Here is an 18,032-nt window from a genome sequence, read left to right on the forward strand (position 1 = left end):
ATACAGTGCTATAATAGAATATTCTGCATATGAATAAATATCCCTCAGTGAGTGAGAGAGAGAGTGAAGAGGAGAGTGGCAATATGGCCACTGTCCAGAGCAGAAAATCTCTTGTGACAGTTGTCTCTTATGTTTGTCCAGGCCTTGTGCCATGAGCCAGTGTGGGCTCTTTGTAAACACCAAGGTTGTCATGGATTTTGGTTTTATCAGTAAGGAAACATGCAGTCTGACAGGCCTCTGCCCATTATCAGGAACAGGAGGGATATAACTCCAGTTATTACGTCTCCCCATTATTAGTCCAGTTATTAGTGTACTCCTCGCCTTTTTCTCTGCTCTTGCATACTGTAGCTCGGTAAGAATGTACAGTAAAGCTGTGGTATGCAGGGTTAGGGTTAGGTGGAGTCTGTTATCTCTGCTCCACCCACAAATAAGCTTTGTGAGGGGCAGGGAGGGCCTCACAGAGAGCAGGAGAAGGGTAGAACCACACTCCTCCAAAACTTTGGAGGAGAATTTTTTGGTTCATGATGGTTTGTTTACTTGTATGTTTGGTGGTCCACCTCGTTGATAATCTCCTCTGCTGTAGCTGTGATGGTGCTGGCAGGCTGGCAGAGTCATCCAGGGTCACAGCCAGGCTGATGGGAGGCGTCAGCCCCCGTTTACCAGTCCACGCACGTCCCCACTCACAGCCAAGGAGCCAGCAAGCTCCATCCTCTCCTGCTGCTAATTCAGGAGGCTGTCAATGGGCCTGTGCTAATTGTTTTATAGCGTGTGTTGTCGGTTACCACTTAGTGCACGAGAACCAGATACTGAACTAAAAGTTGGGAAAAGGGACTCCCACCCCCTTCACTACCTTTCTCCATCCTCGGTCTCCGTGGGCTGCCTACGTCGTCGCAACCACTGAGTGTCAGAGTCGCTGGAGCTGAAGTACTCTGTATTTGTAATTGAAGGTGACAGTTCACAATCCTGCTCACACACAAGTAGACATACACTACACACATTTTAACATTTAACACTGACTCCCCATGGCTTTGACTCATGTAGCACACATTCTCTGTTGGTTTGTTGATCATTTATCACTAAGGAAACACGGTGCAAGTGTGAAGCCCTCTCTCTCTCTCTCTCTACCCCCTTCTCTCTCTTTCTCTCTCTCTCTCTCTCACCCTGCCCTATGAATGTTGCTCTTTGTAAGACGCAGGAAGAAAGAGACACTTGTTGTGCTGCCCCAGTGCAGAGACGGAGAGGTGAGCCCAAGCTCTCGGTAATAGTGTGGCAATGGATGGGGGAACAGTAAGCAGTAGTGACAGCCAGAGAGATGGGAAAACAGAGAGAGAAATTACTTCTTTGATTCTACATGACAAAACTTGCTGTGGAAGCGGGAGATCGGGGATGTTTCGCGTTTACAAATGTGTCTGGTCAAGCAAAGGCATTGTTTTTGTATCAAGGCTGGGCTCTCCAGAGGAAGTTACCAAAAGACTGAGTCGCACTTAATTCATCATCATTAGAAGAACCACAGGAAAGATGAATGTGAAAGTTTCACTCCCACGAGTGCATATACTCAACAAAGTCTCCCCCCCAAAAAAGTAGGTATTTGAACAATTACTTGAATAAACATCACTTCAATTTTAATTAAGAAATAATGCCTTCAACTGAAATTGTGTTGCGCCCACTCCATAAATTAGATGAGTTTGAACTTGCGTTTTTCTTTATCAACTGTAGTTGCTGTACTTTTAAGTTGCTTTTATCCAATAAAGACTGATCTCAGACTTTTTGAAAGAGTAGAAATATACCTTCATGACCAGAATGAGTCCTGTTGGTTCTATAAACGTGTCACGTTTTAATTGGATTTACACACCAAGATTGTCACTTAAAAAGTTTTTGACTTTTGTTTTGATGTTGTCGTAAAGCTGCTTGTCCCCAACATTAGCATCATAAAGTGCTCTCTCTGTCTGACTTGCAGCTCGTGACCTGCTGTGACTGCAAATCTTAGTTTGTTAACAACTTGATGGGATTCCCACAGTTTCCCTTTATGTTGAAGGGGTCATGGCCATATAAAGCGTAGATAGTGATCGGAGCATTTGTGTTTGAAAAGTGAATCTTGATTTTATGTAAGCTTATGAGAAAATCAACATACTTATCACCTGACAATTTCCTGATGGGTTAATGGTCTAAATACTGAGTATTTTTCAATACAGCATTACACTTGTTTACAACATGTACCAAGTTGTTCCTCAGTCAGGGGAGTGACACAGTCAGTTCCTACAATTAAAGCACGATATATTATATGTAACAACACACTTCCCCTGTCTTCTGTGTTGTCAGTTGATGTACTTTTAATTCATTTAATTATTTAATCAAAAAACTTCAAACCATTAATCACTAGTGGAAAATTAAACTGTAGATTATATGGAAAAGATTCTCTGTCCTCATGTAAGTGAAGAGCGTCTTTACAGTAGTTCTCTGAGTCAGTGTGTCTGTGCAGCATGGTCCTCCTCCTCCTACACATAACAGCACAACAATCAAAATGTAGCTCCTCTTTGTTTTATCACTCACTCCTATCCTCCTTCTGCCTGCAGATTTGATTTGTACTCTGTGGGCGGTTGTGTGCTGAAATTAGACATTGCATCCAGACAGTGACCCAGACATCCTACCAAGGTTTCATACTTCTTTTCACTTATTCTTGCTGTACATGCCCATAAATGTTCCTCTACACCCACAGGCGAGCAGTGCTTTTGCCTGTGTGTGGTCAGTGCTGTTCCCCTCTCTTGTCAGGCGCTGGATGCGAATGGTTCTGCTGCGATTCATGTGTGTTGTCTGCTGTGTGTGTGTGTGTGTCTTCTCCGCTCTGCCTTTGATTCTGTCTGCCATGCCAAGCTGAAATGGCTTCCTGTGGCTCAGAGCCACCCAGCTGGAAAAGCAGCTTGGAGGGAAGGGTGCGAATATGACCACTCTGTATTTGAGGTCCTCTGTCACCTCTGACCCAGATTGGTGTTGATTAGCCAAGATTCTTAAACCCCCAAATGATTCTGACATGAGAGTTGTCCGTGTGCTGAAATGAGTCTAAAATTAACTTAATGTGTTCATCTTAATATAGTCAATATGCCACTGTCAGTCATGGAGGCTGGATTTGCTTGCTTCCTGGGGAAAAAAGGGCAGGTTTTGTTGGCTGGGGTTGCTCACTGTGGCACAGACACAATTAAACTGCAACTGTCTGACTGCTCCAGACAACACAATGCATCACCACTAGTTTGAAGAACAGTTAAAGGACATTTCTCTAAAGAGCACTCCAGCTCAGAAAACATTTTCTCATTTAAGTTGAGGATGGCTTGAAATACAAAGCAACACATTTACCATTTCTTTTTATCAGATTTTGACCCGTCAGAGAGGCCGCGTGGGTCTGATCACTTTAAAAGTGAAACATTCCCCAGTTAGAAGTATAAATCAGCAGTACAGAAATCTTTAAGAGTCACTTTTGAACCCTTATAGACTTGTCTTCAAACGTGCTCTGCCTGAGAGGAATGGAACTCTGCATCTTTATTCCCCTGCACACAATTGTTCCCAACCCGGCTGGGTCTGATTGGCAGACAGCACTGCCCCCAACAATTGAAATGATTCAGAATTGCTGAGTGGAGGTTTTCCAGAGAGTGTGTCAATGCAATTGGCTGAAACCGGGCTGACTGGAATGATTTGAACAGTTGTTGATAGAAATAATTTAAGCTGGGAGGCGTACCTGTCACGCCAAGTCCAGTTTTAATGTGCGATCTTGAGGTAAATTGAATCTCCCTATGAGGATGAATGGATTTTTTAAAAAAGCCATTATTATCAATCTGGCCTCACTAACAAATGTCTGTTTAGAGAAAGAGCTTCAGTCAGTTTCCTTTAGCAAAGCTTGTATTCCTACATCTCTATACCTTTATTCCTGCTGTTTGAAATGGCCATTAAAACTCCACCTGACTGGCAGGTACCAGAGGCTTCTGTGAGTCTCTGCTGATTGATGTGTGTAGTCATTTCATCCTCGTATGTGTCAACACAGCCATCAGCAGCAGCCGCAGAGGCAGGAGGGTAATAATAAACCTCATCGGCTCGGGAGGCCGACCCATCGTCATTTGAATTAATTTCCCCCTCGGCCTCTCCTGCTGCTCTCTTAAAGGCATGATAAATCTTCTTAAGAGACGTCCCACAAAGTCATACTCACCAGTAACATTTCGAGTGAATTCCTCCCAAGTTTATCTTAGATTTCAAGAGAACGCTGTTCAAAGAGTCTGCGTTTGTGTGGCATCCTCTTTCTCTTTGAAACGAGGGCTGCAGTCGAGAGACAGTAAACATGCAACAGTGAACAGTGATGGTTTCCATTAGATCTATTGGGCTCATATATTTCTCATATGTTACTGATGTAATACTGCTTCTCCTCTGAAACAGGAGTGTAGTGTTAATTGCTGCTACATTTTGCCAAATAACACTCCGTGAGAATTTACGGTGGTAGTTTCCTACTTGAAAGTGCCTGTGCTGAGCTAAACTAACTGCTGCTGGCTGTAGCCTCATATTAACCTTGCACAAGTTATAAAAGTATTTAAGTATGATCAGAAAATGTACTAAAAGTACTGTATGAAAGGTGAAAATACTTATTCTGCATAGAAATCTTCCCTGTCAGTGTTTTACTGACTAATATTGCAGCTGCATCAGTTGAATTTTACTGCTGTAAAATATAGAAGCTTATTGTAGATGCTTTATATGCTGTTGTTTAATCTACAGCAATGCATCATGTTTTTATAAGATCTTCTTATCAACGTAGCACCAATGTCCTGTGAGAAAAATGAATCACAAAAGAAATCATGAAGAAGGTGCCAGTCTGCTACAGGTGAAATGTCTGAAAGCAGTCAGTAAGTAAAACTCACATTCATATCTGTGAGTCATTCGGAGTCTATAGTCCATATTTGGGCATGTAAACTCAGACAGAGAGAAGACAGTGGCAGGTTATGAAGTCTGGGTCATTTCCTCTGAAGTGACTATCTTCTGAGAAGAAACAGTCTTCAGAAAAATAAAAAGCTGAATGTAAAAATTGTCTGAATGTCTGAAGTTAGCGCTTTTGTAAGCTCAGTCAGTGTCCTCTATTTATGACTCAGTCTTAGGTCCGATCGTTTGAGTGGTTAGCAGAGGGCTTTTTGATCAGGTCATGTCTTATTCAGTCATCACTTATAACAATTGCATCATGTCTGCTTTTAAAATGTGACTCATTCCTATCACACCCTAAACAAAGAAATATTTGCAACTTGTTGTCATTATGTTTTCTCAGTGTGTGTGATTGTTAGTCAGAAGGTGTGTTGGCATCAGGACTTTTTATGCCACAAGAATAGGGCCTCTCTCCTGACCAGCTTCTCATTTTGGCTTCCTCAGGTCTTTGTTCCTGTCACTGTGTCCGTCTGATCCATCACAGTTTTTTTTTTCTCTCTGTCTCATTTCATTTCTCCTGTTGAAAGCCCTTTCATTTCTATCTGGCGATGATGAAATTCATTTTGAGGCCGGTGCTCTCTTGTCATTAGGTTCTTTCTCTCAGGCTAGCAGAGCCAGCATACACAATGGCTTTCTCCTCGCATTTCTTTCACCTTCAGAGGTGGGATTCAGTGATCAGCCTTTGACTGGCATACCATAATAAACAGGATACCACAGTTACCAGTAAAGAACTGTCAAAATATCTTAGTCCACTTTAATGTTGAGCTGAGACTTCAGTCCAGTGTTTTTTGAATCATACTGAACACTTCCATCATGTAAGTGGTTCAGACAGAATTGATCAACCACGTCTCTTTGTAAAGGTAGTTCATCTTTTGGGGGGGAATTGTTTTGGGTTCACAGTTTTACAGGCGGAAAAGCATGCCAAGTAATCGTGTAAGAAGAAATTACTACGATGAATTAGTAAGTATTATTTCAAAACTTTAGCTGTACCTCAGGTGGTAGAACCAATTGTCCTTCATGATGGATGTGGTGTGACTCCTCCTCACCACACACTGAAGTCCTTTGAGCAATACACTGAACTTCAGATTTCTTCCCATAAGTATACTGTATGTGTTGGCAAAGAAACTGTCAGACAAGGGTAAGCCATGGTACCACATCTGTGATGCTTTAGCCAAGTGCTAACAATAGCATGCTAACATGATCACAGTGTCAGTGGTAACTAGCTGATGATAAAGTGTGAAATATTCAGTATCTTAGTTTAGTGTCTTTAAGACTAATCACATAGTACAGCTGAGGTCCATGCTAATGTCTGTAGTTTTGAAGATATTTTGGTCATTTAGCAAAGGTTTGGATACACTGAGATTTTGCCCTGATGATGGAGCCAGATGAAATGTTAAGGGGTCAGCAAAGTCAGCAAGCCAACCAATATTTGTTGAGATATTTTACTCCAAACCACAGATTGTGGCCATAGATGATTTGTTGTCAGTAAGTATACATTAACATATAGATATTGATACCATTTTTATGTCATTATATAGTTGTGAAGACCTGTACTAAAAAGCAAAAATGTCAAACTCAGTGGTGCTGCTATGAAGTCAGTATGGCTGTGGCTCTTCACCTGATAATTGTTGATGGCCAGATGTGTTGGACTGACAGACCTCACCACCCAAAGATCCATATGTCAAGTGTTGGCTAAAAACTGCTCAGTAATGATGTGATTTAAACCAAAAAGGGCCATTTCATATATTTTGTGTTTCAAAGAAGCATCTTTGGCAGCTTGGAAACATGTCAAGGAAGATCTTGAGGTGATTCCAAAGCAGCTTCAGGTACTTGTCAACTCACTTTCGCTCTGTACAGAAAACAGTTGACTTTGTAATACTCTATTGATCCCTTCAGGAGGAATTGCATTATGTTGTTTGTACCTTGGCAAAAGGAGGTCAGAGAACAGGGCAGGATCCATGGAGGCCGTGAGGAATTATTTTTGCTCAAAGGCAGTTTGAGCGATGCTTGCTCACTGGGAATTGCCATGGTGATTATGGATGGTAATACACTGCTAAAGTAATACATATTCAGTGGTATAAGGCAAATTGAAGATCTAACAACAGTATAGGTGCATTGTAGATGCTCTAATCACATACATTATATGCACCGATTAGCTACAAATTTTAACTACTGAAGTGAATAATATTGATCATCTTGTTGCAGTGCCGTTTTCTTCTTGGAAACATTGACTCCTGGTGTTCATGTGGATGACATTTTGATAGCGCTCATTTCAGGGAGGCTCCACTGTGGATTTCACCTGTCTCTTACCCATCAAGGCATGGACACAGGACCTCAGGATGTGTCCTGTGATGTCTGGCACCAGGGCATTGTTGGCAAATCCTGTATGTTGCAAGGTCAAGCCTCCATGGATCTGACTTGTTTTGGCATATCCCACAGACGCGCAATCGAATCGGCTCTTAGGAATTTGGAGGCCAGGTTGGCACCTTGTTCAGTTTTGTGTGGTTTTTGCAGTGTGGCAGGGCACATTGTCCTGCTGGGAGACCATTGCAGTCCTGAGGGGGTGCACTTGGTTTGCAGCAGTGTTCAGGTGAATGGTGTGTGTCAAATGGCAACCATATGACAGTAATGACCCAAGGTTTCCCAGCAGCACATTTCATTGCAACGAGATAATCAGCGCAGATCCACAAATGCACAGGTGTGCTGACCTACTTCAGGGCCAGTCTGCCCTCCATCTGTCCTGTCAGACTGAACCTAACATACCTTATAGCTACAGTACAGGCAGCAGTCAGTCAGCTACAACCCTGAGGTCAGCTTGAGTCCATGCACTGTGTTTTGGGCACTTTGGATGTCCATACAAATGCATCCCCGCCCAGTATGATCGGCCACGGGGAATAATGGCCTGAAGGGTCAGAGTGAAAAGCTTTCATCATCAGTATCATTTGGACTATTAATAGAGAGGAGTGCACGCGACAGAAGGCTGCATTGAAGGAGAATGTCCATTATTTAGCAATGCTCTGTATATCAGCTGTGTGTACTACTTTGACTTTCTGAGTCATTCGGTTACTCAATAACACTCTGCTTTCACTCGCTCCATCTCCATCTGTCTATATATCGATACACACACATACACAGTGTCTTTTACGCCTGCCCTACATCTCTGTCTCTCCTCCTGCGTCCCTTTTCCTCTGTTACGATCACCATGGGGATTTTGGTGCTGTTGGGCCTTGTTTTCAATCACTCCACTATAGTGCTTTCTCCAGCAGAAGCACATGTCCATCCCTGGTTGTTTCCACAGCTTGTTTAAATTATTCACACCGCAGCCATTACTGGGTACACTTGTTCCCCCCAGCCCCCCTCTTACAATCTATCGCCCCCCACCATCTCTGAAAACCCATCAGGATGAGACAGGTGGTCTGCAAGGATTGGGGGGGGCACATTTCCTGTATTCTCAGCACAGTGAAGTGAGAGTGTCTGAGTTCCTTTACTCGCAGAGATGAATCACTCCCAGCAACATTTTTTGGGGTGAATTATTCAAAGCCTCCCCGCGGGGACAGAGAGCAACGTTAATCTCTACAATTTCAGGCTTTCATGCCGATGCATGGAATGACCAGGAGTCAACACCTTGGTTTTGATAGAAACTTGGTCGTTAGCTGCTCATCTGTTTTCGCACCATCACTGCTCAAATGGCTAATGAGTAGATGCGGAGCCATTTCCAAGGCTGCCAAATCTCTTTTTAATAACATTGATCTCACTGTGGGGAAATCCACAGAGAAAATTATAAAGCCCCAACAGGTGATTTCTTAACTGATAACAGCATGGCGGGTTTTTAACACTCCTTTTTGATCAGAATTATACTTGCGTTCATATTAATTTTCATAGTACCAGGAAAAAACAATCCTAATGTTATCTTTGTGCGGCAGTATAAACATCTATCTAAAAACCCCAGATTGTAAGTATAGTTCAAAATGGTCCTCTCATTATAATACACTCCTACCAGCTGGTATTCCCCATTGTCTAAAGGAAATGACACTTTTGAGGCAGCTGTCTGATCTTGAGCAGCCAGCTGCACAACAATGTGCTTATCAAGTCAAGCTCTCTACGTCACTCTGGCCCGTCTCTCCCCCTCTGTAAGTCAGCTTGAAAATCAGTCTGTGAACTCTGGCCTCCTGCTGACAGTGCTGAGCCAGCGGCCAGAATCCAGCCCACCACCCAGTTGCATGCTGTATCTTTGTCATTTATCTTAATCCCAGAAATCAATTTCAGCACGCTAAGGTGCCAGGGTGAGGGATTTGAGTTTTAATTTTCTCCTTGCTCCTCGGGCACTGGCACACACGCCTCTCCTGGCATTGAGGCTTTTGGATTAAGCAGAGGTGGACAATTCTCTGGCTTTACATATCTTAGATATTAGCAGATGCACACTTTTGTGTTTATATTTCTCCATGTTACCTTTCTGGATAGGAGTTTTTATGGTTGACCACAGAATTGTGCAGATTCATTACATTTCTGGATATTTTCTCTGCTCAGCCATTAAGTTCAGCCCTGACTTAAAATTGGCCTCTGCTCCATAAATTTAGATGTTCCAGCTTCCTCTTTTTTGTGTGTGAAATCTTCATCGTTGTTTCTTCTTCGGATATCTGCAGTCATTTAGGGTCGTTAGCTTAATGTGCAAGCAGATGTTATTGTGCAGTAAAACTGGATTTCTCTTCTCATTCATTTGTTTCCTCCATTTTTCACTGCTCACATTTTGACGTATTGTGATGGGCAAAGCATAGGTGGAACGATTATCTTTAATGATTGCTCTTTGTATTAAAGCCTTGTTTCTACCAAATCACTCAGTATAATACCCTTTGAGCCAGTATGTAACCCATAAAAAAATCTGGTCTGCATACAGGGCGTTTACCAACCAGCTTTGAGGGGAAAGACATTTCACTGTTCCAGCACTTCGGAAACAGCAGAGCAGATTGGCGTTAACTCCTGAGAAGCTGCTGCATTTATTAACTGACATGCTTTCACCTGTATCGACATTACCGCCCTTTTTTCCTCTGCTCCACTCACATTCACCATCTTTTAGGAAGATGGGAGTTTGGGAAATCCTTGATCAGAGGATGAATTGGTTGTTCCAACTGACCAATCAGTTGTCTGCTGTGTTTTAGCGCCACCTGTTCGTATCTAATCAGTGTGCTAGGTACAGCAACAGAGGTGAAATGAAAAAACAGGATGGCGAAGAGTCGTTCTATTGTAACCAGTCCCAACTTTTGATAATGGAAACACAAAAATAACCGTTCTAGTGTGTACTGAACTGGATTGAATTGGACTGTTTGGTGGAAATGTGGCTTAAGTGTCCCAGGAACCCTCTCCAGTGAGCAATTATGTACAATACCAAACCCTAGTACTACTTCATCATGCCTGCAATGAAAAAGGTCTAATGGTCCCCATCTCTTTTTGCTTTGTGCTAAATTCAGTCTAATTGAACTGTGTCATGCTGGCTTATTTATTAGGTCTCAATATGCCAGCCTTCCTTTCATTGTCTCCCCCTCTCAGACTCCACATTTTGGTGGTGAATCATTTGTTATCTAGGTTGGCTAAAAGGGCATCAAATGCTACCCTCTCCAACAAACAAGTACAGAACAGAAGCACCCAATACCTTCAGTTCTCAACAGTTGACAAATGGCTCTAAAATAGCTATGCCAAAAACAACAAACCAATCTGCACTTACACTCATCCAAAACAAACCAAATCAGCAGCCACAATGTCTGCTGCAGGAGGTAGCAACGCAGGCTAATTAACTCCTAACTCCGAAAATATTTTTCTCCCGGAAATGCCCCCACTTATCACTCACCGGTTCAAAGTATGCAGTAATAATGGGAGAGACAGGCCAAGTTAATGTGCCAATGGATATGTTTTATTTTAAAGGTAACCTTTTAATTCACAGGCTGGTAATTTCATACTGTACAAGAAAATTACCTTGTATAGAGAAGTTCAATTACTCAACTATTGCTTAGTAATTATGGAGTGAAGTCAAAGGTGTGGAGGTCAGCAGCATCACTACAGGAGGAAAATTGTGGCAGTGGTAGAAACGTGTTTGTATGAATCGTAGACTGCAGATAACACACCAAACCAAAGCAAAAAAGATGTTTAAGATGGGTGCGCAGAAAAATTGGTATTTTACAGTACATATAGAACATAACACTAGTGTGTGAAATGTAGAAAATTAAATTTCACACCCTATGCTTTTCCCATTTTCCCCTCCTTGTGGTAGCCGTCTGCTGGTCAGACTTGTCTCTAAAAATAGCTTCTCAGATTTTTCCCCCTCTGTTGCCTGCCTGTTCAGATGCATTTTTATCATTTTGAAGTTGGCATGTTTTTCTGACAACCAATTTCAAAGATAGCATCTCAATTTCAGACCGGCGCATGGCACCTCTTGAGAGGGACCCCTGCTCTGTCCAGGTCGCTTATCAACCTGTAAAACAATTACTACGACCAGCAGCGGCAGCGGCTTGCTCCACTGGATTTGCTATCCGGCCGAGATCATTTAGATGACTGAGACCTTATCAGAACCACGTCAGTGGGCATGCAACCCGTTCCACTTCCTCACTGTGCTTACATGTCCACATCTTCAACAGCTACTGTTGACACACCGCTGATACCTTGCAGTCTTTTGACAGGGCAGAGCTGGGCATGGATTTCTGAGAAGTGATAAGAGCGACTGTGTCTGCACTCTGTGGCCTCAATGTTGCTTTGTTATCTCTACATTAAGATAGCAATGGAATCCATTACCAAGCATGTGGAGGAAAAAAGGGAGTGAAATACAGGGCCTTATGTTAGAGCCTTTGATTAGAAAAGAACAAGTATGAGAGGTTGCACTTTTAACCTCTCTCTCCTAATTTTGAACACTATACATTGCATTTTTTAGCTAGTAATAAGAGGATCAGCTGGGTTAAACCCCCCTTTTTGAAAGTCCTGATGTTCTGCTCTGACATTCATGCCAAGAGGAGAGGGTGAGAGAGGGGGAAGATATTTGTCATTGTACGAGCCTGTTGAAGCACGGTGCAGCAGGAAGGTCAGGTTTCAGTCTCGCGCTCAGTCTTTGCAAAGCTCAAATGCTCTTCGAAGAATAGACTTGGGAATTGGAATGGTGGTGAACTGTAAAGGACTCCGCTGTCTCTCTGTCTGTCTCGGTCTCACACTGATTTCTCAGATGCACACACACGCCCACAACTTCCCTCTCCCCTTTAGAAATTTTAAACCTCCTTTCAGCTCCGTTTGTGAGCGGAGGTCATGGTCGAGCTGCCAGCCTGGGAACAGTGGCAGCCAGTATGGGAGAAGGAGCTAGAAATCAGTGAAATGGTAAACAGAGAGAGAGAGCGTGTGTCAACTGAGAAGGCTCTGAGAGTGCATTTCAGTCCAGAGTAAAAGCACGGCTGAAATGATATGATGACTTAATGCATTCTCAAGTACCTGACTTTTACAGACTATTGTGGGATCCAGAGCATGTGAGCAGAGAAATGCTAATAAGGTGCCTGTGGCCTTTTAAGCAGAGCCACTTGGTATCTGAAAGAATTATTTTCAGGACATTTTCCTTGGCCAGAAGGTGTGAAACAGAGTTTATTCTGCACAGACTTGTCAAGTATTCCAGCCTGTTTATCATTGTATAACTTTTAGCTTGTTTAGATTTTAACTCTCTGCACAAAGATTGCAGAAATGAATGAATTTGATATTTTGGAAAATACTTCTTGTTGACATTTAAGAATATCTGCCTTCTAGCGCCTCTAAAGTTTACAAACTAACATACATCCTATGTGCAAATTCTCCCTGTTGCTAACAATCGCCTTTGTCTCAGTTAAAAACTCCACAAAGACTTAAGCCGACTAGCTTGTACATTCTGCACCTGTGTGAGAGGAAATAACTGTTCATACCACAAGGTGATGTCAGTCCGTATTTGTCGTTCAAAAAGGGAAACTGGAAGACTCTGGATTGTGGATATAAAAATTGTTGTTATGATAAAGCCGTGTTTTCTTTAGTGTCAGTGCTCTCGCTAATGAAGTCACTTCTAATCAAGAATATGTCTGACAAAATTTTACAAATGGCTCTTGCAGGAGGCACGAACTGCACTTAGTATGTGAAATGATGAATACTAGGCACAGGAGGTTTTCCCCTTCTGTTTCTTTCTGTCTCTCAACAATAGGCTCCACCGCCAATTCTATGAGTCCAATCAGCCAAAATGCCATTGACAAGGGCCAGCTAGTGACAACAATGCAGGACACACTGCAACAACCAGGGCCACAGACGCACAAAGTTCAACACACAGAGTTGTGTCTGGTCCCTAATTGGCCCTAATTGGCGTGAAGTTAAGGCCAATTTTCTGAATTTAATGCCAGCAACACATTTAAAAAATGTTTGGACAAGGCCAACAGAAGACTGGAAGAAAAAACTGTGTAAAATCTGTGATTGCTTGCAAATCATTACATTAGGTATTAATTTGCATTTCACACGACTTTTTGGACTCAGGGTTTTAGATTATATAACTTGTGTGCTGTAAAACTGAAGCAGAAGGTCATTCAGTTAGTATCTGTGTTATAAATGCACAGCGAGACCCTCTCTCTCTCTCTGTGCCATCCCACACATTTATTTTATGACCTTGTAAGTCTTTCAGTGATCAGTCTCAGTTAGTTTTTTACCTTTTTTTCCCTCCTCTTCTTTTATCTTCATCCAAGGCCAGCTTCCTCTCTGTTCTAGGTGAGTAGATGAAAGAATAAAGACAGGGGCTTCCCAGGGGGTTATGTTCAGGTCAGTGCCTCCACCACTTTTGAATATCACTTTTTTGCAGAGGAAGAGCAAAAATTTGCTTAAGCTTCATTCTGCAGGAGCGTATGCAAGATTTCCAAAACCTGTTTTGCAGCATCGCCACATACAGCATTAATTTCTGTTCACAGTGATAATATCCTGGACAACCTTTGATGGACCTCTGAACAATGTGACAGTGTGACAGCTTTTTGCTTATGGGTGGTTTCCTTTGTGCTGCAGGGTCCCGGTGGAGCTGAGGAGGAGCTGTCTCCTGACCCATCCCAGTCCCAGCAGCCCGGAGTCCAGCACAGCTTTGTCCAGGAACTGTTCCAGGCACAGTACAAGTGAGTCTCACTTCTCGTCATACCACACTCACACCTACCAGAAATGTAATCCACAAATATAGCAACACTTCAGATGCAGGGCTGTTATGTCTTGGTGACAAGGGAGTCTATAAAGTAATAATAATGATAATATTAATATAAATAATAGTACATTTTATTCATATAGCACTTTTCATGATACTCAACGACACTTCACATAATCACATTATAAGAGGAACAGCAAATTAAGAACAAGTGGAGAAGGCAACCAACTGTTAGGGCCGGGGTTTGGACCAGAGAATCCAGGAGACCGTAGACGAGAGCAAGTTCAAAGTTTTAATTCTTTAAGCAAAAAACACACAAAACCCTACTCATAAGCCCAGGGGGCAGAGGCAGAAGGCAGGCTGGCCGTGGCAGTGAGTGAGTAGGTGAAAACTGGCAGAGCACACGCAGGACGGGAATGAAATCATCTGGCAGCATGGTGAAGTCATGACAGGGTTTAAGTGGAGGTGTGGTGATTGCTTGAGATGCTAGCCAGGTGTGTCTCATCTGAGTCTGGGAATCCAGCCACGCCTCCTGCCACAACCTGAAACAGAGAAAACAAAAGGGGTAGGGGGAAAGCAGAGGAGCAACAAAAACTTAGACCATCACACCAACATAATTAAAATCATATAGTTTTTGTACAGCTGCCAATAACACATTGATTCTTTACAAGGTTGATAGCCAACATGTTAAGATATAACATGTTACAACATATTACATATGTTAAGCCAAGCACAACTAACCAGTGCATCCACTGTATTGTATTTCTTTATTTTAAGGAACTGAACCTGGATGCAAATCAGTAGCCCCTTTTAGACAGAAAAGGCGGCACATTTGCAGCAAGGTAAAGGCTGCAACGTGCTGCCCTGTCTATCTAAAGGGGAGGTGTAATATTCCTTCTTTTCCAAAAAGCTGTCACTTAACATAAACATGTGATGTGACATGAAGCACAAAGTTTGGCGTGAAGAGAAGCAAGTCGAATTTGTCGTCAAAATAAGAGCTTAACATTGCACCCCATTGGAGTTTAGAACTGGGTTCTTAGCGGGGAGCTTTTAAATTGAAAGTAGTGACCGTTGCCGCTATAAAAACAAGCGGACAACAACACTAGTATCTCCCAGATCCCAGTGGCTGTCCAGTTGCTCATCTTGACGTCCACAGATGAAGCGATGGACTGTCTGCTGTGATCAACTTTTTCCTGGTTTTAAAACTCCCCGGCTGTGGCCTTCACAACAGTGCACGTCATCGACACCTCCGCCTCATCTCACGCAATTACCAGCACATTGATGGCTCGGATTTATATAGCAGTGGATGTGGAAATAAGCGTACCCTCTGAGGCATCAAATTGGCATACCAAAACAGACCCCCAGTTTACCGCCTTCTGTCTAAATCCCCGGACCTACCTGCAAAAAGGATGGCCACTTGACAGCATACTGCCCAGTATAAAAACAGCTAGTGTGATGGCTAATGTTAGCCTGATCTAGTGTTAAAGGTTTTGAGGAAAACAGCGACCCTGAAGATCTGTTCATCCAGCATAGCATTCATCATTCATCACTGGCATAGCTGTCAGAGTGGAGGAAAAAAAGTCAAATCAAAATCTTCAAATTAAATTGACACTTGGCTTTAAAGAATCATGACACAACTAATCTATAGTATTTGCTATTATCTGCCAGTGATATAACTGTAGGATTTTCCTGCTTCTGTATAATAAACAGAGTTTGGTATATGCCTGTCAGGTTTTGCATGAGACCGAAGTGTAATATGTGTCAACTTAAATTCAATTTACAGACACCAAAAAACTTCTAGTTCAAAGATGGCTGCTATCTTACAGTCTTAACACCAGGAGAGGGCTGACCCTTTTTAATGACATTGTTTTACTTGAGCTGTCTCCTGCCTACTACTCTATACATTATACCTTCCACCCCAGTGTTTGTGGCTACAAGAGAAAGGTCACAAACGGTCCTAAGTAGCCACATCTGTCTTGGAAAACAGTCCTGGGATTTGTCCAATCAAATTGCCACACTCTGTTGCTCTGGTTAAGTGATTGAAATGTATTTGTATAACATCTGTGTAGAGATCACAAGCCCATCGATTCTTATATGGTATTTAGGCTTCATTGATCAGATTACAGTGTAACTTCTAGATCCAGCTGATGTAAGGGGGACATCATTATTTCTTCTACACAGAGGTCCTCAGAGACACAGGTGACTGGCTAGAAGCACAGTAAATCTACTCGCCTCCCTGTAGTAATTACCAAGCAGGCAGGAACAGTAGTACTGTAAAGGTCTGATGAAAAAGTGCCCTGGTACCATAACCTCTGTGTCTCTCTGGGACAAAGAAACCCCTTTAGTGCATGTACTTAGTTAGCTGTGCTGGTTGAGATACAGCAGATTGGGTTTGCCAGTGGTTGAGTATTCTCACCTGTGTGGTTCATTATGAATGTGTCTAATATGATTTGGATCACAGTGAGATTTTTTTTTTAAACTAGTTAGTGTTGCTCTGTAGGCAGTCTTTTCACCACTAACTGTATTGTCACCATTTCTGATGCAGCTGGATCTCCTCATGTCTCCCATCAATCAGTCACTGAGGAGATAAAGAGCCAGTTCATTTTTTTACATAATATATGCATCTGTCAGCTGTGGCAAGCTGGGAGAAGAGCATCATTCAGATGCAGAGTTTATCGGGCCAACTCATCCAAGTTTTAGTCTGGTCTAAGAAAACATGAAGTCAGTTACCCAGAGCGTTTACTCTTTAGACTTACTCTTTTATCAAGTCGGTTTTAAAAAAATTAGGGTGGATTATTGGTTTACATCATCCCATCAAATACACTTTATGGACTACCATCTTTATCCACTAAAAGGTTCTTCCTTCATTCCAGCCAGTCAGCTGTATCTTCAGTGTCCAGCTCTTGATGCTGATGCAAACACCATTTGGACTCCAGCCATCCACGAATTACTGACGGCGATACTGACCAATTATCAGGTCTCACATTCAGCACCCAAATCTGATGTTTTAATTAATACAGCTTTTTAAAGTACTCCTTACAGAATGAACTTCTGATATCTTGTTTGTCGGTGCCATCTTCCATCTGCCAATTCCTCGCAAAATTGGCAGCTCTGTGTGACTGCCAGTAATACATCTGTCAGAGCGCATCTCTTAATTGCTACCCTTACTGTCAAATGCTTCAGCTGTGACACTCTGGGTGTGTCTAGACAGGAAGCAGCAGATTTCACAGCCTAGCAGGCGAAATTTGTTCCTCTCACCCACTCAAATAGTGTGTTAGCCAGGGAAAGTGGGTGAGATGGTACAGCGCAAATATATATACATAACTGAGTTGGCTGAGCACAAACTTTACAAAGGAACCATAACATACACAGTAAGTGTAGTGTCTGAGTTTATTTTTATGACGCACAAAGTGGTGCATCACAAGGCTGTGAGGTTTAAATGGAGATGAATGCTCTTTTTATGGATCATCTCTGCTGGCGTTTGACTTTGAGCAAATCTTTCTCGACTCCTGTCCCTCTCTTTCCTGAGGCCCCTCCACTGCCTGTGTAACACTTCCCAGTGCAGTGTCTGATGTGATACAATATCCAGGGTTGACAGACCGGAGAATTATCCTTGTAATGGCTCAGTTTGTCACTACGCAATCATCACGGCCATTATACATGTTGAGACAAGTTAAATCCAGGCAGGCAAAGCCAAGAGTTATTTGATCTGAATTTCTGTTTTCCGTCATCACATGCTGGAGCTGATCAAAATCATAGCTGAACTAGAAGCTGGACTTTGTGATTGTCATTTTCAGTATAAAGTATAAAACACAGCTCTTACCTCCGTTTCAGAAAATCTGAATTCAGTCTGTCATCGCTGATTTGTAAATCCATCGCACTGCTCTCCTCTTCCCCCTTTGATCTAATTTAGGATTTGCTTACCTGATCA

At 42.5% G+C, this 18,032-nt stretch overlaps 1 protein-coding gene across 1 annotated transcript in view; it reads left to right on the forward strand.

The window, feature by feature from the left end:
* Positions 1 to 18,032, forward strand: part of usp43b (ubiquitin specific peptidase 43b) — a 65,956-nt gene that overhangs the window by 11,453 nt on the left and 36,471 nt on the right. The window contains exon 3 of the mRNA XM_037088750.1: positions 13,975 to 14,078. Coding sequence (XP_036944645.1) covers positions 13,975 to 14,078 — 104 coding nt within the window. The remainder of the gene's footprint in view (positions 1 to 13,974; positions 14,079 to 18,032) is intronic.

The sequence above is a fragment of the Acanthopagrus latus genome, chromosome 23 (assembly GCF_904848185.1).
Source record: "Acanthopagrus latus isolate v.2019 chromosome 23, fAcaLat1.1, whole genome shotgun sequence".
NCBI lineage: Eukaryota > Metazoa > Chordata > Actinopteri > Spariformes > Sparidae > Acanthopagrus > Acanthopagrus latus.